The 24,479-nt window shown below is 42.3% G+C and overlaps 1 protein-coding gene across 2 annotated transcripts in view; it reads right to left on the bottom strand.

The window, feature by feature from the left end:
* The window catches only part of LOC138285855 (transient receptor potential cation channel subfamily V member 1-like), a 193,730-nt gene that overhangs the window by 38,250 nt on the left and 131,001 nt on the right, over nucleotides 1–24,479 (bottom strand). For both annotated transcript variants that reach the window (XM_069226331.1, XM_069226329.1), the window contains exons 5-9: nucleotides 21,483–21,623; nucleotides 18,380–18,678; nucleotides 8,839–9,027; nucleotides 3,263–3,421; nucleotides 1,849–1,944 (exon numbers count right to left, since the gene is read on the bottom strand). In XM_069226331.1, coding sequence (XP_069082432.1) covers nucleotides 1,849–1,944; nucleotides 3,263–3,421; nucleotides 8,839–9,027; nucleotides 18,380–18,678; nucleotides 21,483–21,623 — 884 coding nt within the window. The remainder of the gene's footprint in view (nucleotides 1–1,848; nucleotides 1,945–3,262; nucleotides 3,422–8,838; nucleotides 9,028–18,379; nucleotides 18,679–21,482; nucleotides 21,624–24,479) is intronic.

Below are 24,479 nucleotides of genomic sequence, written 5' to 3'. Positions count from 1 at the left end.
GCAACCTTGTACCTGCTGCCAGGAAAGAGACTGTAGTATGAGGGTAGCAGGGCTACTGGAGGTGTGTCCATGTACCATCTTGTTTTGTTTTTTGGAATATAATGAAAAAAACTATTTAAATACAACCACCTGGGGGGTCACATATTTACAGGATACTTGGGAAACCAGAGATTGGATTGAATTCTGACATGCAGGGACAAATCTGGAGAGGACATGTGGGGTTCGGAGTGGGTGTGGCCAGGAGACAGCATTCTGAATCTACTTTTAAAAGAAAGTGTGTTTTTGGGGATGCAAAGGAAGCTCACAACTTTATATAGATTGGTTTCAAAATGTTAGATATAGTCATGTCATCTTCCCATTTGCACAAATTAAATCTCATGTACAGAGAGTGGTGTAAGACGACCTGCTCTAGACCTGTCACTCCAGTGCCCAGTATTACAGCGGTGGAAATAATACTTGAACTGCAAACTGGTTGTCATTGTGCCAGATTGTAGTTTTGGTCAGTGCTTAATTTGTAAAAAAAAAAGAAGTGCCAGGGCTTTCATCAGGAGGCCACTGCAGGTTGTGCAACCCATTGCCCCTGATATGCTGCTAATGATAGTAGCAACACAACTACTAACCATCACACTCCGAGAAATGTGACAATTCACACTATTCTAGGCCCCCAAAGCTATAAGAATGGCTTGGGCGGCAGGTAATAGTCATTTTTAAAACATATTGAATTAATAATTAACTGTTGTTGTGGTCATCCCTAAAAAAGCTAGACAGTGCCACCTTGTGGCAAACTGTTATAAGTGCAGATGTTGACAATTAAGTGCCGAGCACCGGAAACCACTGGCTCAAATTAAGCACTGTTTTTGCTAAGAAAAACAATAGTTGGAAATGCATCATAAACAGAAAGCATTATATTGGTTGACCAGAAAACTGTCCTTCAAAAAGTCACTATTACAGTTGTGAAAGTGGATATTAGTCTGTATGCTGGAGTTCCGAAAGACAGGATATCCACTTGCAGTGTAAAATCTATATTATAGTGAAAATGACATCACAGACACTCTAAGCCTCAATAATTTCACAAGAAGTGGCCTCACATGACCATTTCTTTCTCAATGGTGTTGCAAGACTGAACAGTACTGAGCCACTTACCCAGGTGAAATCGCAGGAAGTGGAGAAACATCAAGCAATGCTTATAAAACTAATAAACTGCATCATAAGCTCCCAGAAGCATATACAAGTTAGGCATAGAACCTGAAAGTGGTAGCACTGCATTCAGTAGACCAACACCTCCTGACATCTAAATGAAGCCCACAGAATAAGTTAAATCATATAGAATGCTAGGCTGGTTTAAGCAGGAGGGGTTATGACAAAGAAGTGTCAATATTTCCATCCTGATGGGTTTAACAGACTCCAAAAATGGCTAATCTCAGCATTGACACGGGCCCTTCTTCATTTCTAATCTCAGCATTGGCAGGGATGCTACTTCACCCCATGGTGATATATTATGATATCCATCATTTCTTATCTCAACATTGACAGGGGTGCTACTTCATCCCATGGCGATATATTATGATGTCCATGAGAATTGCATAGTGGAATGGAAACTTCATCTGGAAAGTAACATTCTGAAAATCAGGATTCTAATAATTGAAATGATGCCTAGCCTGAGAATTACAGTCATATTGCCCAGGAATGCAAAGGTGATGGGGCTCTATCAATCCGAGACTGCAACAATGTTATATTACAACAACGTTATATAACAATGTTATATTAGTATGTATTTGAGTTACTGAAGGCAGAATATTCGGTTCCAAACATCACAGGTAAAGGATTTCAACCAGAGAACAGACATACCTGTGAGACAAAGAGGTAGACACCGCCAAGCATTATCAGGATTTCACCTACAAAACGGAAGCCACCTTTTGCTGTTTTTTCCAGTGCGAAAGGAGGCTGAGAAATACAGAAAATTGTGTATTTTAGTGAATATCTGCAAAGAGATTCAACAGCCAAAATAGAGAAAATAAAAGAATTCACTTTTGCTATAAATCAACCTTTGTGTGTTTGTCCAATGAGATTGTTTCTATTGCACAATATATTTTTCTTTATTTCAATATTAGGCTGCCATTTGCCAAGAGTTTCTTTTATCGCGCCATCAAGACTAACATTTCCAAAATGCTGTAAGTGGGACGTTTGCAGCATAATCGATTTTCATCAAAACATATACCATTATCAGCACTCAATGGCAAATACTTTGAGAACTTATCATGCACATGTTTTAGCAACACGATTGCTAGCTACACAGGAGTGCGTATATTACAACTGATAATCTGTTGCTCTCTACATAGTAAAACGTTTTCAACAACGACTCTTGTTAATAATGCATAACATATGGGATGAATACATGAAAACATCTACCAGGTGATTACAATAATACATCCCTTGAATAATTTGATATGAAAATTCTGAAATGTAATAGTTATTTGTCACCTAAGCGTTGTAACTAAATCTAAAAGTATATCTTGTTTTTGGATATTAGAGAATACAAAGAAAAACGATCCTGAAGCAGACAGTAATTTGTAATCATGGAAATATGTGGGCTGATATTAAAAATTGTGGCATTACCACATGCATGCTTTAAGATTACAATGCAATCGAAAGAGTAAATGCAGATCCTAAATGTTCTGAATATTAATGTTGTAAGCTGGAAAGGAAAACCTTTCAAGGGATGTATAGAATGCATGACAGACACAGGTGTAATATATATGATCACTATAAATACAATAATGCAGCATCCATGTTTGCAACATCATAAAGCTCTTGAAAGTGAATTTGAGCAAAATTGTTTAAAAAGGGCAGTGTAACTGTAGTCGAAAAACTAAAATCCTACCCTTTTTATACCCAGGCAGCCTTGAGACTTTTTATTTCACGTTTCCCGCTCTACAGAGACTACACTGGCAGAGGTATGCCACTGAGCACAATATCTGAGCACAATATTTGGTTCCTGCTAAAACCCCACCCATCTGCTCGACCAAGGTGCACCTTCTGTACTTACTGATGATCAGTGGCACCACCCACTGCATTCCAAAATATGCAGTGAATGCAAAGTGGCTCCTTATCAACCACGCTTCTTTTATTAATTGTTAGCAATGATACAGTCGGTTTCCTATCAAACTCAACATTACTTTCTCGATTACTTTAAAGTGCATTCAAGGGAGTTATGGGTGTGGTTATGATGAATAATAAACATCTGAATGGAGAATTGCTTTACCTTTCCGATGAGAGGCCTGTTATAGGCAACCACGGTGAAGATCAGCATGTAAAGAACGTAAAGCAAGAACTTAATGTAGAATATTGGTCGTCCAAATGTTTCCCACTTTTCTTGAAGGAGTTCATTGATTGGCTCCAAAACAATCATTTTGTGGCGATTCTGGAGAGAGGAAAATAGATATTTAGTTACCGTTGAATCACAGTTACACATGTAGAGCTAAGACCAATTTAAAATATTGGAAATTATTTTGGAGATATTTGCTTGACTTGGCTTTATTTGGCTCAATCAACCTTGGCTTGACCTGACTTGGTTTGGCCTATCTTAGTTGATCTGGATCAACATGACTTGGATTGGGCTGCCTTGACTTTGCTTGGCATAGATGACTGGCTTGGGTTGCCTTCACCTGGCATGGTTTTGCTTAGATTGGTTTGGCCTGGCCTTGACTGGCATAGCTTAGGTTGGCCTTGGGATTCCTTGGTTTGGCAGGTAGAACTTGGCCTATATTTACCAGTCTGATTTGACTCAATAGAATGTCCCTTTGACTTACTAATCATGTAAATCTTACTTTACAATAACTTCCTCAGGAAGCCTGAAATATGTTTAAATACAAATATGCCAGGAAATAATCCACTAAGAAACTCTATTGTTTACTAAGAGATTGCTGGATGCAGGACATCTATCAAGAAGGAGCAGATGTCCCATCCACCAAGCTCATGGTTTCCACATGCTCTTCAGAGTCTGGGGAAGAGTCATGTTTCCAACAGCATAGCCTTTATCTGCAGAAACTTTGACTTACCACCTGTCTGCCACTGGGCCTTTAATCAATGTACATCAGAATGTCTGCTGTACAAAGGCTGGATTTTCTGATGTACATTTTACCTGTATGGACTCACCAAGGTAAGAATAGCAGTCCAAAAGATGAAACAGATAAAATTACCCCCCCCCCACTCGCTTGGTGAATTTTCCCAGAGCATCAGGGTGATTTGTTTTTTGTTTTTCATTGATAAACTCCAGCTCTGGGAGTTTATTTTTCAAAAACACAAAACGTAGCTGAATGTACTCATTCAACATGGCACCAAACCTGCAAGGCTTCCTGCAGGGATCTCTGTGCCTTCAGTTAAGCTGCTGCAGGGTCAACTCTGGTGAAAGGACTGAAATATCCTGCAGAAAGAAGGCATTGATATAATCAAAAAATTCTGGGTTTCAAGACCATTTTCCACATGAATTCCAACCTCTTTTCCTGTATCTTTTTTACAAGTTGCATTCTCTGAAAACTTATGCAGTATGACTACTCAATTTGTCTCCATCATGGATGATGGAAGAAAAGTAGGGATGATCTATGATGGATGAGAAGCAAAGATGATGGAGGAGAAGTAGGGACGATGTATGATGGATGAGAAGTAGGGATAATGGATGAGAAGCAGGGATGATGGACGATGGATGAGAAGTAGGCATGATGGATGAGAAGTAAGGATAATTATGATGGATGAGGAGTAGGGATGATGGAAGAGAAGTAGGGATGATGGAAGAGAAGCAGGAATGATAGAAGAGATGTAGGGATGATGTATGATGGATGAGAAGCAGGGATGATGGACGAGAAGTAGGGAGGATGTCTGATTTGATGAGAAGTAGGGATGATGGATGAGAAGCAGGAGTGAGACTCAGGGATGAGAAATATGAATGATGGAAGAGAAGAAGGGATTATGGAAGAGAAATAGGGATGATGGATGAGAAGTAGGGATAACGTATGATGGATGAGAAGTAGAGATGATGGATGAGAAGTAGGAATGATGGAAGAGAAACAGGGATGATGGAGGAGAAGTAGGGATGATGGATGAGAAGTAGGGATGATGGATGAGAAGTAGGGATGATGGATGAGAAGCAGGGATGAGAAGTAGGGATGAGGAGCGAGGGATGAAGATGTCCTAAAATGGATGCTATACACTACCTCTGTCTTGATGACAACCTCACAACTCCACGTGGGACCGAAACGCAGTTGACATTCACAGCCATAAAGACACCCACAGTATAATTTCACACAGAACATAATAATCATAACTTGGACTCAATTTGAAACCATGCTCTGAAAACCTTTTTCACTTTCTTTGTATATTTCCGCTGTAACAATCTGCTTACTTTGACCATATGTTTTGGGCTACATCTTTTTAAATTATCATTAGCCCCATTGGTTAGAGTTTTTTTTGTGAATACTGCCTATGTCTCATGTCTAATTTCTAAGTCTGAATATAAAATGAATATTTTTTCTCTCAACATATGGTCTAATTCTAATACCCTGAATTTAGTGTGTTAGTATAGCTATATTTGTTTATTCCTTATCATAAAATTGTTATAATGAATTTTAGCTAGTTGAGACTTTGTTGAATCATGTTCTACAAAATAGCCCTGTGCGTGAACCTGACCTTTACTCCTCGCAATCTTGAACCTCCACCTAGATGACAGCTGGTATGTCCTACAACTGACAAACGCTCTGATGCCTTTGGGCAATGCTCACATTTTATACAACTACACAAATAAATAAAGAAATAAACAATATTGAGCTCATTGGCAGTCGTGATAAAGAGTATTTCATTTTAGGGATCTGGTAAAAACATACTTTTTACACTTCAGTTTCTGAAATGATATGTATGCTGTTCCTAGTTAGATTATTTTTTCTATTTTTAATGACCTAGGAGAACGGTACTGGAATGCACTAGCTTCCCTTAGGCCCTGTTTACAATTAACAAAACTGTTAAACATTTAGGGCCTCATTCTGACCCTGGAGGTCTATGACCGCCAGGGTGGAGGCCGGCTGAAGCACCGCCAACAGGCTGGCGGTGCTTCATTGGGGATTCCGACAGCCGCGGTCGCCCATCCGGGTCCGGCGGTTTCCCGCCAGATTACCCCCGGCTGGGAGAATCCTGGGGATTCCGACCCCCTTCCAGCCTGCCTGTTTCTGGCGGTTTTCACCGCCAGAACCAGGATGGCGGGAACGGGTGTCGTGGGGCCCCCTAATAGGGCCCCATAAAGATTTTCACTGTCTGCATTGCAGACAGTGAAAATCGCGACGGGTGCAACTGCACCCGTCGCACCCCTGCAACTCCGCCGGCTCCATTCGGAGCCGGCTTCATTGTTGCAGGGCCTTTCCCGCTGGGCCGGCAGGCGCTCCTTTGGCGGGCGCCCCCCGGCCCAGTGGGAAAGCCAGAATGGCCTCTGCGGTCTTTTGACCGCGGAGCGGCCAAGTGGCGGTTACCGTTTGGCTGGCAGCTACTGCCGCCAGCCAAACTCGGAATGAGGGCCTTAGTATCAGAAAAGTTCCACTTCAAATGGTATCAACCTTTTGGAGCTGCTATAATGACTCAAGAAACAGGGTACTGTGTCTTCCATGGTACCTGAGAGATCAAAAACTGCACTGATAAACACCAGCTCACCATAAATACGCCCTCTCTCATCCTGTATCGTATGCACCAACCTTATACCTCACCTACAAAACTATCCACATCATTATCTGGTTATATTGGCATCTATTGTTTGAAGTATTTTGAAGCAGCAAAAGTGTGTGAGTAACTGTTATATTACAAGTGCATTGTTATTGCATGAGCTGTGGAGAATGATTATGATTGTTGAGCATTTTACAAACGAAATAACACTACATGAAGATGGTCCCTGCTCCCTGATATTGCTGAACCTCTTTGTTGCCTTTCTCACAATCAACTGTTCTACCCTCATATGCACCATGAAATCTTAAATGAGATTTACAGGCAATATCCTTCACTCCTTCTACCTTTTCAACTGACTCCAGACTGTACACATGGGCACCTCCAGGTCATAAAAGATCCATATCACCTGTGGAGTCCCCCATGGTTCCATACTGTCTCCTGTCAGCTTCAACCTTTTCACCAAGCCTTTTGGTGCTCTACTCACAGATAGCAGCATCAAGATTAACCAACTGACTGGTGATACACAACTGGCATTGAAAGTCTCAATTGCTTCTGACATCCAACACCTCAAACACTGCTTCCACATCATCCAGATCAGGATGTCCAGGATATCTAGCACCAACCTGAAGGGCAACCCAACGAAAGCAAAATTCCTATTATTTGCTAAGAACAACAACCCAGATACAGTATAAATGTGACAAAATGACATTGTGACAAAATGACATAAACCTCAAAAGCTTCAATTTCAACTTTCATGAAATGCCTAGTCACTTGGATTTAGTCTGGACACCAAACTCATCCTGAAGGAACACATTGCCAAAAAGCAAAGATGGCCTGGTATGAGCTCTCTTTTCTAAAAAAAAAAAAAAGTCAAACTACTTCTTGCAGAAAGCAGCTTCTGAACAGCTTTTCAAGCCTTCTCGCATGTGGATGATGGTATTGCCTCACACCAAAGCCTCCCAAACTCTACAGCGGCACCCAGCAGGGGGATCCTGTATGTTGCAGCATGTCTTATGGAGGGTCTGTAGAAATATTACATCACCTCCATCCTGAAGGAACTCCATTGGCTCGCCTTACCAGCACACACCATTTTCAAAACCGCCTACATCATTCACAAAGCCATCACAACCAGCATCCCTGCTTATCTTGCAGTCGAGCTCACTATGGTGATACCTGCACTGCCAGACACCATCAAAATTCAGATTAATTAGTGTAAAAAAGAAAAAAACGCGGCAACAGGTCATCTCCATCTATGCGCCCAGGACTTGGAGCAATTTCTCCGTATCCATTAGGACCGCCCCAACTTTGCTCCAATTTAGGAAAGAGCTGAAGCCTCACTTCTTAAAAGAACAGTACATCACAATGTATCACTTGTCTACAACCCAGATCCCTCTCCTATGACTCATTGACTTTATACTTGTCTTTGACCATGTGAAGCGCTCCACTGCGTCTTGGCTAGGTTTGCAGTACAGAAATACCAAATAGATACATATAATTTCACTGATTTCAGTGATACAAACCTCCTTGACCTTTTCAAATATGCAAGGCCATTAATTAGAAGGAAAATGTTACTTACCTGTAACACTTGGTTTGTGGCTTCTAGTTTTCTAGATAGTGTAGATGCACATGCTGTGCAATTTCCTGTCATCTCGTGTTGGGTTCAGAATATGTCACAAGTTGTTTTTCTTCCAAGAATGCTTTCATTTTTAAGGGTAAAATGAACGACTTCAGATCAGACCCCAAAACCCACAAAGCAAGATGTATTTTTTCTGCCATTGGCTTTGGACATAAATAAAGTATTTGCTGAATAATCTTCTTCAATATACAAAGCTGTTTCCTTTATAACTAATGAGAAGTATATTACAAAAAGGTCTCTGGATATCATTACAAGAGGTTGGGCATGTAACTGGAAGTGTTCCCCTGTAATACTCATGACTTTGGCATCATTCTCTATAAATTTTTATAAATGCAATAATAGGATTTCTATGTCCTAGCAGCATGTTTGGGAGTGTGGGAAAGCACTAAGAAAGCCAGTGATAGCATTCATAGGAATATAACAGATGGATAGAACTTCAGCAAACGCAGTTCCCACACTGTTAGATTCTTTTTTTTCCAATCTCTGTGTAGTTTGGCACTCACTGGGTTGTCACTTCCAAAAGCAATGATCTCCACCACTGAGTTCTTTCCAGAAGTCTTCTTGTGTGTATCGACTGACGTCAGGTCATACAGGGAGCCATGCAGCGGCCCATAGGCCCATTCCGTGAACTTCCGAGACAGGTGCTGGCATTCCGGCTCTTTCATTTCCCGTCTCAGGATGTGTTTGAAAATCTAGAGACAGAAAACATAATAATTCAGAATATTAATCATATGAACAGTTCAGAAGTGGCAAGGCCTACCTACAGTGGGAAATCACATAACAGGCCTCGCTTCTTAAGAGCAAGTAGTGATGATAGAGAGCTAGTCACATGTCAAGATACTGGCGAAACCACATTGACATGACTATTAAACTTCGTTTAGTTTAGACTATTTGATGCGCCAGAGAAAGACCACATATCAAGACAACCTGTTGATTCAGAAGAATTATACTAAATGCACTCAGAGTTCCATTAAAATCTTAAAGCCCTATTATAAAGTACAAGGCTGTTATGTAATGTTGTTCTTTTTTAGAATGTAGAGTTAGTGGAAAGTTTGTGGTTGAAAGAATGGAATGGGGAGAATGTGAAGAATCGGAGTTGGGGGCAGTTGGAGCTAACCAGGGTGGAGGACATGCAGACACTGGTGTTGGCGTGCTTTCATAGATGAATAAACTACAATGAAATACAACGCTGTTTACTGAAGTATGCTATAAGAATTTGGTGACAAAGGCTTCAACTACATTGGAAGACTGGAACCCTCGCTGATTCTTCTCTGTCTTGTCGGACACACTGAGTGAGTAGCGCGCCAACACCTCCCGCTTTCTGCAAATGGGCGTCCCAAAAGCAGAGTAGTCAGCAGCATAGCACGCTTTTACCGCTGCGCTGCATCCTGAGTTATTTTTTTATTTATTATTTTTTGTGTTGGACGAGCCGACCAGCGCTGTGCTGTTTCAACGCTACGAGGCATCAACCTTTGCTGTCGTGCGCCGCGGCTGTGTAAAGGAGAGCGTGGTGTTGAAGTGAGTGCGCATCGCTGCACTCGCGCTCATACAACACTCTTCCCCAAGCTACGGTGAAGGGTGTGAGGTGATAAAGGAGTGTGCGGCCCCTACCATTCGTACTGCCGCGTGCGCTCAAGTGTGGACAACACTTGCGCCCAGGCAATAAAAGAAGGGCGCAAGGTCTTCTAGAAGCGCTCGAGTCCACAACAAAGCTCTGCAGAAATAACTAAGGAAGAAGCCCTAGTGTCCGCTTTACCTTCGTGTACTTCACCCTCTCGCTCCTTCGTGCTCACTGTGGTCTCGGTGATGTGATCAGGGTGTGTACTAAGTTCTACGTCATCTTGGACACTAGAACTCTTGGAAGTGTCTTTTTGGCGGCCATATTGGATGTACTTTTTGCTTTTTATTTTTTTTTAGAGACCTCTTTCCTACTTGTGTAAAAAAAAAAAATGAGTGCTGCTCAAACATTTACTCTTACTCCTCCACAACCTTTTCTGGCTTCCACTGGAGATCAACAAATCAAATGGCTGGAGTGGAAGGAATACTTTTTGAATTATTTAGATACTAATGATGATGAAGATTTGACTCAAACTAAAAAGAAGAAAATGTTACTACACTGTTTGGGTCCTATGGGTCTTAAGGTGTATAACTCAATAGAAAAAAAAGTTCAACCAGATGGGGACTTGAATGTATTTTCTCATGCCTTAGAAGACCCTGATAGATATTATTCAACATCAGTCTGTATTGCTATTGACAGATACACTTTTTTCAGTAGGAAACAACAGAAAACAGAATCTATTGAAGAATATGTTTTGGAACTTAAAAAACTGGCACTTACATGTAGATTTGGTGGGTTGCATAACGAATTTATCAGGGATCAAATCATTATGCATGTTAACAATTCTCACATTCAAGAAAGATTGTGGGTACATGGAGAGTCACAGTTGGAGGAAGTTGTGGCTCTAGTCAAAAAAGCTGAAATTTCAAATAAATGTGCTAAGTTCATTTATTGTGAAAAAACAGAGGTACAGAATGAGGTAGTTGGCAAGGTTACATTTAAAAAGAACAAGGAAGAAACACATAGGAAGCAAGTTGAAACCAAGAATATTGAACGCCAATGTTTCCGCTGTGGGAGTAAAGAGCATTTAGCATTTTACAAGAAATGTCCGGCGCAAGACCAACAGTGTGCTAAGTGTGGTATTAAGGGCCATTTCGCTAACATGTGTAGGAGAGGTAGAAAAGTTGTGGCGGTTATCAGTAAATCTGATTTGGAATGCAATTCTTATTCTAGTGTTGATTCAAAGAGCCATGAGTGTGTCTTAGGTATTAACAGTGATATTAATGTAGAAGAGTGTGTGGAAGTAAATCAAACAGAAAGGTCTTGTATATCACACTTAAGCATACAATCTAGAAATAATCCTGTTTGTGAAATTTTCTTGGGGGGAGTGCGTGTGCTGATTGTAGCAGTCTCTGGTTCCCCTACACAATTATAAACAAGAATATGTGGGAGCAGAAATTTCAAAAGGTTCTTGGCACCACATTAAATCAAACAGATGTGTCTCCGGAGAGTTTTACAGGTGAATCCATCCCTATGATAGGTTTAAGAGAAGTGGTTTTTGAATTCAAGGGCAGGAGAACCGTGGGCAAATTATATGTTGCCAAAGAAGGACCAGCAATATTGGGTTGGTTGGATCAAAGGTCCCTGAATATTGTTTTGGATCCCAATGGTGTGGAACAGGTTAAAGTAGTGGAAGACTATAAAAGTTATAGTGTTACTTTCAGAAACAAATTTCCAGAACTTTTTTCTGGGAATATTGGTGCCCTTAAGACTGTAAAAGACTTGAGAGACTGTGACGTAAAAGCTACAGTCCCTCCAGCAGAGAGACATACAAGCAATCCGTTAGAACTTACCACCATAACATTAAAATGGCCCAGTCCACTTTTTATGGTGGAAAAATAGAACGCTCGTTGTGTCCCCAGAAATAAATCTTTCAAATCTTTAAAGATCTCACTACCCCTTCTCGATCTACCCCGATGATGGAGGCCTCTGTGTCCTACAGTGATCGACTGGCATCCTTTTTTCAGGACAAAGTCATCAGCATTTACTCGGGTTTTCCTCCATATATGAATCGCTCCCACATTGATAATTCTACAAACTCCTTACCTATAGGAGCTTCCCTTATCTCCTTCCCTCCCCTCACTGAGGAGATGACCACCAATCTTTTGTCCAAAATTAAATCTGGCTCTCCCTTAGACCCCGCTCCTCCCTCTGCTCTTGTGCAGGTAGCAGATGTTATTGTCCCTTCTCTCACCAAAATTCTTAACAACTCACTTTCCTTGGGATCGGTTCCCCTGTCATTTAAACACGCTATTGTTATACCCCTTTTGAAAAAACCCAAACTGGACCCTACTTTACTAGAAAACTTTAGACCTGTTGCTCTTCTTCCTATTTCCTCGAAAATCCTTGAGAAACATGTCAACACTGAACTCACCAGTTATCTTGAAAGCAATGAACTTCTTCATCCTACACAAATGGGATTTAGAACCTTGCACAGCACCGAGTCAGCTCTTCTTACAGTAACTGAGTCAGCCCACCAGCTCTTAGACCAAGGGTCGCATGTAGCTCTCATACTGCTTGATTTAAGCGCAGCATTCAATACTGTTGACCACGATCTCCTCGGTTCAAGATTATCAGATATAGGAGTAGGAGGCTCTGCGCTCTCCTGGCTCTCCTCCTTCCTCAAAGACAGATCATTTCAAGTTTTGGACCGTACTTGTTTTTCCGGTCTCTACCCGCTGGCATGCGGAGTTCCCCAGGGCTCATCTCTTAGCCCCACTCTTTTTAATGTCTATCTGTCACCTTTAGCGAGAGTAATTGCCCCTTACAATTTGACTCTGGTGACCTATGCAGATGACACCCAGCTAGTGGTGTCTCTTTCCAGTTCCGGGGACTCTCCAGTGACTAACTTCTCTTGCTGCATGAGTGATATTGCCAATTGGATGACCAAGTCCAAACTCAAGTTCAACGATGGGAAATCGGAAGTTCTGATCCTTGGTAACGGCCCCCTCGCTCTCCCTCTTCCATCTCTCTCAGATGCCTTTAAATCTCTTCCTCCTCCTAAACTCCAAATTAAGACTTTAGGTGTGATACTTGATCCCCGGCTTACCATGGATTCTCAAGCCAGTAAAATCTCTTCTACCTGTTTTGGCCTCTTGCGGATGTTTAGAAATATCCTTACCCTTCTTCCTCCCACAGCCAGAAGAATCCTTATTCAATCCCTAATTCTCTCTTGCTTGGACTACGGAAACTCTCTGTTCCTTAGTTCCCCTCTCTATGTTTTAAAGAAGCTGCAAAGAGTACAAAATGCAGCGGCCAGACTTCTTACCCACTCTTCAAAATTCGCCTCCGCCAAACTGGCTATCTCCACCCTCCACTGGCTTCCTGTCAGAGAAAGGATCCAGTTCAAATCTCTCTGCATTGTTCATAGGGCCTTACAGGACAAAGGTCCCATCTCTCTGAGGAAACATATTTTCCTGCACATCCCTTCCAGGAGCCTTTGCTCCTCTTCTCTTAGGTATGCACATATTTCTCGCTTCAAGAGAGCCTGGGGTAATAACTCCTTCTCTACTAGAGCCTCCCACCTTTGGAACACCCTTCCTACGGAGCTCCGTTTGGAACCTTCTGAGCGCCTCTTTAGGAAAAAGCTTAAAACCTTTTTATTCTGTAACTAGTACCGGCTCTCTCTCCTACTTGTGTTTCGTTACTTTTAGCGCTGGGATGCCTCCGGGCCGCCATGCGCTTTACAAATTCTGAAAACTAAACTAAACTAAACTTAAGAATTTTACGCATAGAATTGTGTTGAAGGATAATGCTGTACCGAAAGTCCTCAAATCATGTGATATTCCCTGGGTGATAAGAGAGGAAGTGAATAAAGAATTAGAGTCTCTTCTACGCAGGGGTATTTATTGAAGAGGTGGATGCCTCCGAATGGATCTCACCTTTGGTGGCCGTACGCAAAGCCAATGGGAAGATTCGTCTTTGCATCGACTTGCGGTACCTAAATAACAACATAGTTGTGGAGAGATTTCCTTTACCTAAAATTTCTGAAATGCTTGCCCTGACAAAGGATATGAAATGGTTTACTTCCATTGACTTATCGTCCGCTTACCATCAGGTGAGATTACAAGAAGATAGTAAGAATCTGACTGCTTTCATGACCCCTCAGGGATGTTTTCGTTATGTTCGTATGCCTTTCGGATTGGATTCAGCGGCAGTGTTTTTTCAGAAACTGATGCACAAACTGTTTAAGGATATGGAAGGTGTAGTTGTCTTTCAAGATGACATTTTAATTATGGGAAGGAACAGATTGCAACATGATAAGCAAGTTTATTGTGTATTAAGTATTTTAAGAGAGAATGGCCTGACAGCTGAATTTTCAAAATGTAAATTTCAAGTTCAATGCTTGAATTATCTAGGGCATGAAATCACTATGAGGGGGATTAAACCAAAAAAACGAATTGTTATCAGCCATTAGAGGTGCCCCAGCAATAAGGACAAATTACGGTTGTTCCTTGGTTTAACAGAATTCTATGCAAGGTTTGTCAGGAACTTCTCTGAGAAAACGTTTAACTTAAGACAACTGCTAAAAGAAAGATGTAAATTTGCATGGACGAATGCTTTACAAGAAAATTTTGAATGTATAAAACGAGAGATTTGTGATGGCAAGGCGTTGTCAGGGTTTGACCCTAACCTTGCTTCTATTCTCACTACTGACGCCTCAAATAGAGGTATTGGAGCTGTATTAAGCCAGAAAGGTATCACTGGAGAGGAAGTTACTATAGCTTTTGCCTCTAGAGCGCTTTCTCCCACAGAAGAGAGGTATTCAGTTATTGAGAGAGAGACTCTGGCGGTTGTTTGGAGATTAGAACATTTCAGGAATTTTTTGTGGGGTTTTGACGTTGAAACCAGATGCGATCACAAACCCCTAATCAAGGTCTTGACTACGGAAGGATTGTTAAAGGCAACGGCAAGAATAGCTAGAATGTCCATAAGGTTGTTGCACTTCAAATACAATTTAGTATATGTCCCAGGAGTTAAGAATGAGGTGGCGGAATGCTTGAGCAGGTTGCCCTTACCTCTTCAAGAACTAGTGGGTGATAACGAAGAGTTCATGGTCGCTTGGTCAGGGAGTTATGATTGGAAGGCCATTAGTTCTGAGGTTTGGAATGAAACTGTTGTAAATGACCCCATATTAACCACACTTAAACAGTATATTCAAGAAGGTTGGCCAGACAAAAAAAGAATGTTAGCGGAACTCAGAGTTTTCTTTGAGTTACGTGATAAATTATCCGTAGACCAGGATAAGGTGTTGAGGGGTGATAGGATAGTTCCACCTGAGAAATTAAGGGACTCTATTATTAAAATAGATCATGAAGGACACCTTGGCATCATCAAAACTAAAAAGAAAGTTAAGGAGAACTATTGGTGGCCCGGCATGGATGTCAATATTGAAAGAATTGTTAGGAGTTGTGATTTGTGCATGAATGCTGACAAATCGCGTGTGACCTTAAAACCTACTTTAGATCCCATGCCTTGCCCTGAGATGGCTTGGGAAGTTATTGGTCTGGATATATTGGGACCAATTGTAGAGGAGAATGAGCAGTGGTACATTATAGTAGCAGTAGATTACTTCTCAAAGTGGCCAGAGATTAAAATAGTTTCCAAGGCTAATTCAAGGAATGTTCTGATATTCTTGAATGAGTTGTTTCAGAGGGAAGGGCTACCTCGGAAGATAATAACTGATAACGGGGTGCAATTTAAGAGTGAGGAGATTGAATAATTTTTTGAGAGAAATGACAAAGAACACAAATTGGTTTCTGTTTACCACCCTAGTGGAAATGGAGAAGTAGAGAGGTTCAATCATGTTATTAAAGATTCTGTACAATTAGCTACATTTAGGAATGTCGATTGGAAAACTAGTGTTAAAAAAATTATCTGAATGTACAGAACCACCCCGACAGTAACAGGCCACACTCCTTTTACAGTCATGAGGGATAGAATTCCATTTACAAAGGATAATCAGGGTTGGTTAAGCAAATCTAGAGTAAAAGAATGGTCACCTGCTGAAATTAAGGAGAATATTCAGAAAGCAAAGGAGTCGTATAAAACCTATGTGGATTTAAAAAAAGGGGCAAAAAACATTAGATTAAATAAAGGTGATGTTGCTCGAGTTAAACTACCAGGTAAAATTAAGAAGGGTGATACTAAGTTTTCAGAGCCCAAAACTGTTCTGGAAGTTTACAAAAACTCTGACAAATTAAGTGATGGACGTGTGTGGCATATGAGTTGTTGTGTGAAATTAGCAGGTGATGCTATTGAGGCGAATGGGAATACTTCTACAGTACCTATAAAGAATTTATTATTTGTGGCTAGACTCTGTTGATGAAGACACTTCCTCTGGAGCTCCTATCATCCTGGAAACTGAATCTGTGTCAGAAGATGTTATGGACAATTATGACACCCCAGCACAAGAAGTGGAAGTGCCCAAGGACCATCCGGACAATCTTGGAAGGAATGTAACCTACAGGAGCAAATTGGGTAGAATGATTAAGAAACCTTTGCGCTTAAAGGACTACATTGAAAATTAGGAATTGTATTGTAAATTAATTTACTTTGTACTCCTTTTCTTCCTTATGTTTTACTGATTGTTTATTTTCCAAAGGGGGAAGATGTGTTATGTAATGTTGTTCTTATTTAGAATGTAGAGTTAGTGGAATGTTTGTAGTTGAAAGAATGGAATGGGGAGAATGTGAAGAATTGGAGTTGGGGGCAGTTGGAGCTAACCAGGGTGGAGGACAGGCAGACACTGTTGTTGGCGTTCTTTCATAGATGAATAAACTACAATGAAACACAACGCTGTTTACTGAAGTATGCTACAAAGGCTTTATGAATCCAAGTGTGACAAGTGCATTCACGGTTGATGCTCGTAATGGATATGATCTACAGGTCACACATTTGAGTTCTGGCAGTGTCACTGTCACATTCTTATGTCCATCTGGGATTGGTAAACTGCATGCTATAATGTCAATGATTTTGAGTGTGGCATGAGTAGGTGCCAGTTAACCCAACTCAATCATTACCAGGTACTGTAAATACAAAACAAAAGGCAATGCACAAACACAGGCTTGCACAAGGGTTGGAAAACACCTTCCCTTCATTACCAAGGCCTTCCTTGATAACAGTAATTTTCGGTACTTAGGAATGGCAGAAGTAAAATGTGAAGCACTAGTTTACAAAAGTTTTATTCTTACATAATCAAGTGCGCGCTTAGAATGATCCTCAAACTTGTCCCTCACTAACATGCATAGACCTGGACATAATCACTGCCATTTTCAAGCATACTGGGCTGGGTGCCCAGCCATGTAGAAATCTAACCCGCCTGTCTGGGTTACTGTACTCATTAAGACCCTCGTTATGGTGCCTGGCTAAAGTCCATTATGTGCATTAACTCCTGTGAGCGCACATGCTAAAATTCTGTGTTTCGCTGCAAACACAGACTTTGATGCAGTAACCACCAACATCTGCATATTATACCAAGTTTTCATGACAAAACTCGGAGTAGGAGATAATTATCACGTCCAATAAATTCGAACATCTTGGTGTCACATTTTATTGGGTGCAACTGTAGTCACATCTGGCACCGGCACTTGTGATGATAGTTTTAGTGATGGAGAAAGCACTGGTTTTCTAATAGGCATTGACCACTGATTTTTCCTGCCCAAAAGACTTGGACAGGAAAAACAAACAGTGGCCCCATGAGTAGAGAGAAAACTCCCTGTACTTCACTCAGTTGTCATTTTGTTTCTCAGAAACAAGCCACAGCTTGGGGGTTTGGTAATGAACACATAATTAAAAGCTGAGCGGGTTGCGACAGTATGCCAGCTCACTTAACATTCTGCTTTGACAAAAGTGTTTCTGCCACACTGGGGAAAGAGCTTTAGGCAAAAGAGATCCCCAACAAGCAGGCAAAAGTATGACCGTCATATTTATAATACCCCAAATAAGGGCCTGATTACAAGTACAGGTGCTATTTATTACAGTATGTAAAAAATAATACCACAGGTTTTGTTATTTGTAGGGTGCAATAAATAGAACGTTTTTGGGGAATAACATGCAGGTTTTCTTGTTTAACACACCGAAATCTGTGTAAAGTGGTTAAATACCATATGGATTTTTCCCTGATAAATTTCAGCAGGTTTGACCTGCTGAAATCTAATGAAGACTGAGGTATTTACCCCATCCGATATTTATCGGATACATTAAATACCTAAAAACGTATAATCCCAACCGATGCCTAAGCAGGAGTTTACGCAAGGGATGGAATTTAACAAGCAACTCATATTCGGGCCCTTAGACTAGTCACTTTTGAGAAAAGAGGAATTTTTGCTGGCAAATGATGCTTGCACTTATTTTGTGGGTCACTAAGTAGGTCATACACACTGATATGAAGTATAAAAGCATGAACATGAGTGCTATGGACTCACCTCTATCTTCCCCAAGTTTGCTGCAAGCTTGAGGGGTGTTAGCTCCTTCCAGTTCATCAGCTCCTCTAGCCTCAGAGTAGGGTACATACGTGTGCTGCTAAGCAATATCTCATCATACATCTTGGTGATAAACTGGGTGTTCTCCTCTGTGTCATCAGCAACCATCACCAGGGCATGGAGCACCGTGTTGCCCTCCGAGTCCCGAGCAGCGATGTCAGCCTTGCGGTACGGGTTGTCCATGAGATAATGAACCATGCTGAGTTGGTTGGTGCAGGCAGCCAAGGAGAGTGGGAGTTCACCTGGACAAAACAGTAACTAGCTAGTGAAAAGTATAAGTAAGCAATTACGTTTATCATTTACGGCGTTGACTTAAACAGAGCCCTCTGATCTGCTTTTATTTTAATCCCACTGTGTTCAACATTAAGGCCCTCATTCTGACCTTGGCGGGCGGCGGAGGCCGCCCGCCAAAGTCCCGCCGTCAGGTTACCGTTCCGCGGTCGAAAGACCGCGGCGTTAATTCTGACTTTCCCGCTGGGCTGGCGGGCGGTCGCCTTCAGACCGCCCGCCAGCCCAGCGGGAAAGAGGCTTCCACGATGAAGCCGGCTCGGAATCGAGCCGGCGGAGTGGAAGCTGTGCGACGGGTGCAGTTGCACCCGTCGCGTATTTCACTGTCTGCGCAGCAGACAGTGAAATACATGTAGGGGCCCTCTTACGGGGGCCCCTGCAATGCCCATGCCAGTGGCATGGGCACTGCAGGGGCCCCCAGGGGCCCCGTGACCCCCCCTACCGCCATCCGGATCCCGGCGGTCGGACCGCCGGGATCTGGATGGCGGTAGGGGGGGTCGGAATCCCCTCGGCGGCGCAGCAAGCTGCGCCGCCTTGGAGGATTCAATGGGGCGGCGGTACACTGGCGGGAGCCCGCCAGTGGTGCCGGTCCGACCGCGGCTTTACCGCCGCGGTCGGAATCCCCATTGGAGTACCGCCGGCCTGTCGGCGGTGCTCCCGCGGTCCTCCGCCCTGGCGGTCTTTGACCGCCAGGGTCAGAATGACCGCCTAAATCTGTATTATGGGCATCCTAAGCAGCAAACTAGGAATCTCCCTCCAATCACCTTGCTGGAATCCCTGGGACCACAGTAATGGTGACAATGCAGCCATTTGATATAGCCCTGGGTGTGTAGAGCTTAAAAAGGGCCTGCAGATGTCTGTGACTCCCAGAGGGCATCAAGTACAGCTCGGCAGGATGTCATTTTAATACAACTTCCTCCGTCATGAGGGCAGAAGTCATCCTTTTTACCAAAAGACTGCAGCAGATCATGCTGGTCAGTAAAGGGCTTCAGAACATCTGTGTTGGACAAGTCACTCCTCCATTGACTGTAGAAGCTTCTACCTGCAATGAAGGACATCCATGCACCAACAGAGGATTCCTCTCTTAAATGATTGGAATGCGGGAACGCAAACTAAACTGTCACCCATGCAGCAGTGCAGGCCATGACCTGTCCTTCAGGCTCTATAATGTGCTATGTTTACATTAGGCGTCTGCACAGCTTTTTTATGCCGGCAACATATTGCAAAGTTTCAGATTTCCATCATTTCTGAATGTTGTGCAGTTTGCCAAATTAAGATGGCTTCTGCTTTTTCTGTGCACTGCCAGCTAATTCTAAGGGCAATATAATTTTCAAGCCAATCAAAACAAAGCCATGATGAATAAATGAACGCAGACTTTTTTTTTCAACTTAACCTTTTGCAAAGGTTTTCTATGCACAATAGCAGATGTATGCATCTACAAGTTTCCTCTTCGCGACATGACGTGTTGTAACAGTTCAAATGTTCATGTGAATGTGGGAACAGTGTAAAACTGTGCAACTTTGTGAGGTTATGGGGCTTGTCACAAACTTTTGTACCGGTTGCCAGATCAAATCTTGGTCCCGGGCACACCCCAAGCTCATGCATTGTTGTAGATACAAGCACAGGTATGGTCCCTCAGCCTTCATGCTCTGTCTACGGTAAGAGATGTTTGTTTTAGTGTGGGTCAGGTTCCACCCGTGAGAAGCGTTGTGGGACCTTTAAAAACTGATACTATGCTACGGTGACTACCAAAGTAACAATGCAGGTCTGGCTCCTTCACAAATTAAACTGTGTAACACGGTCTTATTCTGCAGTGCGTTAATAGCATCACAATCTTAGACTTGAGGATCATCATTATTTTTGGTACGATGTCATCGTATTGTCAAAAACTGTGATGCCTACAATGTGAGGCCCGTGCAGTATGCTGGAGCGTTTATCAGAGTGGTAACACTGTCCAGGGCACCTAGGGCCATATGTACAAACACTTTTTCCCATAGACACAGAATGGGTAAAAACCTTTGCTACATCTGGCCCCTAGTCCTCTTCCTTAGACTGAACTCACATTTCAGGATCACAACAACCGCCTCCGCGTGCCTGCTCTAAACCCTTGTATTTTGTTCCAGACCAGAAATTGTGGGTCTTCACCTACCCACAAACCCGCCCCTACATCTAAATGGCTGAAAGCCGAAATTCGGGCTCACTTGTAAGAGTAAACTTTCACCAGTACTGATAATGTGGATCAGGACTGGAAATGTACCATGGAAATGGATTTTCTTATGCGATTAAGTTGACATGAGGTGAACAAAAGGCTATGAACGGCAGGCCCACGTTACACGGTGTGATATAGAAAGCAAATCATACATAAAAATATAACAAAATGCATGAACTAAATAAAGTATTGGCCCATAAATGGCATATACTCATATCTAGCCACTGATCAATTTAATAACAATAGTTATACATGCAGGGTTTGCATTTACACTAAGCTATTCCATGGCTCAATTTCGTGATCCATTTTTTCAGCCATTCGTAGTTACAACCCTCAGTGACATCATGTTCAACGCTCAACCTGGCAGAGGATAAGATACATGCCTTTCCCCTTCTCAGCCCGTTATCTCAATTTCGGTCAATATCTAAATTATGACCCCTACAGAATGTAACTCTTTTAATTATACAAAGAACTGTAAAGCTGCTGGGGATTCAGGCCCGCAGTGTTCTCATCAATTTCCAAAGTAAAGCTGAAATAAATGCAACGCACCAAAGTAGAAGCCCACTCCTCGCTCCTTCTTCCGGAAGAACTCCCCCTCTGCTTTGGCGTGCACGTTAGCTTTGTGACGCATCAGAAGTTCAACCAATGGCAAGTTCCTCTTCTCGATGGCCATGTGCAAAGCTGTGTGACCTGCGAAGACAGAATGGGTCATAAAGGAGCCAGGTACACAAAGAAATGTGTTTTTCTTCTTCTTTAATCAGGAACAAGATGGACACATCCAACCCTGGCAGATCTCAGGAGCGACTGAGTCCGCCTCACAATCTACATCAACATTCCACTCTGGTTGCTAGGCAATACTTAGAACTATGCACAACTATAATACAACAGGTCATGAGAGGAGTAGAACCGTGCCATCCTCCGGGTAGACTTACCACAACAGGAGGCAACGCCAGTGTGTGACTCCCACATAAAGGTAAATTAAAAGATAGCCTCAGATGAGAACACACCAAGTGGCGCAGGGTTGCCCTAAAAACATCAGGGGGCATATTTTTTTTTCATTGTTTAGCTCAGCAACTTACCTTGCTGTGCTACGCTGTGTGACAGGAATAGGCCAGGAATGTGCCCTCTTAACACTGTAAGGCACATTCCTCTTTTCCCTGCGCTGGCGCACAATGTTCTGCCTAGCTCCAATACAGGCACCCTTGCACCATGGTGCAAGGGTGCCTACATTGTAAGCAGGATTGTTTTAGTACAGGAACGTGCACATCCTGCACAAAAAATATCCTGAGAGTAATTTTCCTCTTTCTATGTGTGCTGCAGAATACATCACACATAGAAAGAGGAAGTAAGGAGGAGAAATACAGATATTTCTCCTCCTTAGGCTTCACCTGTGGAGGTGTAGCATTTTGATGCATTACCATGTCTACCAGTAACGGTAAATTTGGAATTGCCCCAAAATCCATGGGTGGAGCAGTTTTAGCGCTGGTTAGCAGTGGTAAAGTGCTCAGTGTCCTAAAGCTAACAAAAACAAATTTAGCAAAAAAGGAGGGGTGAAAGCAAAACGTCTGCACAGAGGTTCAAGTCCAACATTTCCTATTTCAGTACAGTCAAATTTTTATAAAAACTCATAGTTTTCCATGGAAATTGTATTTTGAGGTGGTGGAAGAGTGCTGTTTGGAATAAAATTCACTTCCTTCTTCTCGCAGCTGACTAGCAGCTTCAAACCATATACCAAGGACCAGTAAGGTTTTTCTGGAGCCCATTTTATCTCCCACTCACGTACCTTTCGCAAGAAACCACTGGAAAATGTATAAGGGATGCTCCGCATGCCAATCAATGAATGGTACCCAATTCCTTTCAGTATATTTACATGAAACATCAAGCAGCACTTTTGAGCTCAGTGGGTGAAAGGCTTAGTGATGTAAAGGAAGACACTGCCAAAAACAACACCCCTGACATCAGAACTTCTGATGATATCTCACAATTTGATGCATGCCAAGTCTATCATAGAGAGGAGAACTAGAACTTCCCAAGGAAGGGTAGAAATGGATCAAGCTCCGGTTTGTGAAAAACAATAAACTGATAATTCTGTGTATTTACACAAAGTTTCCAGGGCATCCCCACTCCCGGCCTCTGATACACATTCACAATACCACACTAAACTACGCTAGAATTGTGCATGTGTAAATTGGTTTATAAGTGGAAATGTATTTATACATGTGTTTGTAAACATTCCAGCCCTCACTCTACATGCACCTCAGAAGAACCATTCAGGAAATTTTGTTTTTAAACATATCGCACATGCATGTACTCTACACTGCATCAACACCATGCATGTGTCCAACAATGCTGCTACATAGAGCAGTGTCTGCAGACCTGGCAACATACACCTGTACATCCTAGAGGAAGAAAATAAACACTAAAGTTCACGAGCATGTGACACTTACATATTGTAAATAAATTATTATTGAAGAGTACATTGGGCTGACTGACAAAGCGCGATGACGTCACACCACTGCGATTCCCTCTGTCGCATACACATAGTGGAAATGTGCTATCAAAGTACAAAGGCCCTCCCAAAATGGCGTCTAGCATTTGCACTACGTTCCTCTTAAAAAAACATAAAACCATCCTTTGAGGTGATGTTTTTTTTTTTAAAGCATGTATACTCACTGTACTTTAAAGCTATCTAGTTTGAGAGGAAGGTACTTTCTCAAGGATCACCATCGTCACTGTTTTGACAATGTTCACATAACGCAGATCCTAATTTTTGTTTTTGATAAGCAGAATTCCCATGATTTCATCCATTTTACTGCCTGTAATTATGAACATATTTATGTCTGTGGAGCTGTGCCCTGTCATGTTTACTGTAATCGGCTCGGTTTGCCCTCATCCCTCAGTCTACTGCAAGCTACAAACCCCCCAAAGCACGGATAAACAGATAACGCCTCAGGACAATGTCTGCACCCATCTCTAGCTCTCAATCATCATCCAGGCCAGTGCCGACGGCCACTTGGCACCAGTCCAGACCACGTCAATAAGGCTCTTTTTAATTACTTCTGCTCACTGTCTCAGCAGGAAATGGGATCTCAAAAGCATCAGCGCCTAATGGACTTCACGGCAGGTCCCAGTAGTAGAGTCCAGACACCACCCAGAGCTCCGGATTCAGCACAATGCCACTTTGAAGTCCAGGACTGGATGCGGGCTAAGGTGGCAGGTTCAGCCTGTAGAGTGGTTCTGAGTCGGACTGGACGGATCAGAGCGGGCAGTAGCAAAACCCAGTGCCACTGCCAAATATCTGCCACGTATGCATGCATACACAAGAGTTGTGGGGAGAAGTGAACACAATCATCTTTCCTTTACTTCTGTAAAGCATTGTTAGGGTTGTGCACACATTTTTATTTGCCAAAGGAGTTCCCAAGTTTTGCTCTTTGTGAAATGTCAGAGTTTAACTTCTTCATTGTTCCAAAGCTTTTTGAGGCATTATAAGATAATATTTTCAGCACTGCCAGTTAATTTTCACTGAACTCAAACCCATCCAAGGTG

Source organism: Pleurodeles waltl, chromosome 3_1 (genome assembly GCF_031143425.1).
Source record: "Pleurodeles waltl isolate 20211129_DDA chromosome 3_1, aPleWal1.hap1.20221129, whole genome shotgun sequence".
Taxonomy (NCBI): domain Eukaryota; kingdom Metazoa; phylum Chordata; class Amphibia; order Caudata; family Salamandridae; genus Pleurodeles; species Pleurodeles waltl.
Note: the sequence above shows the minus strand (reverse complement) of the source record. Positions and strands in the feature narration are given on the sequence as shown.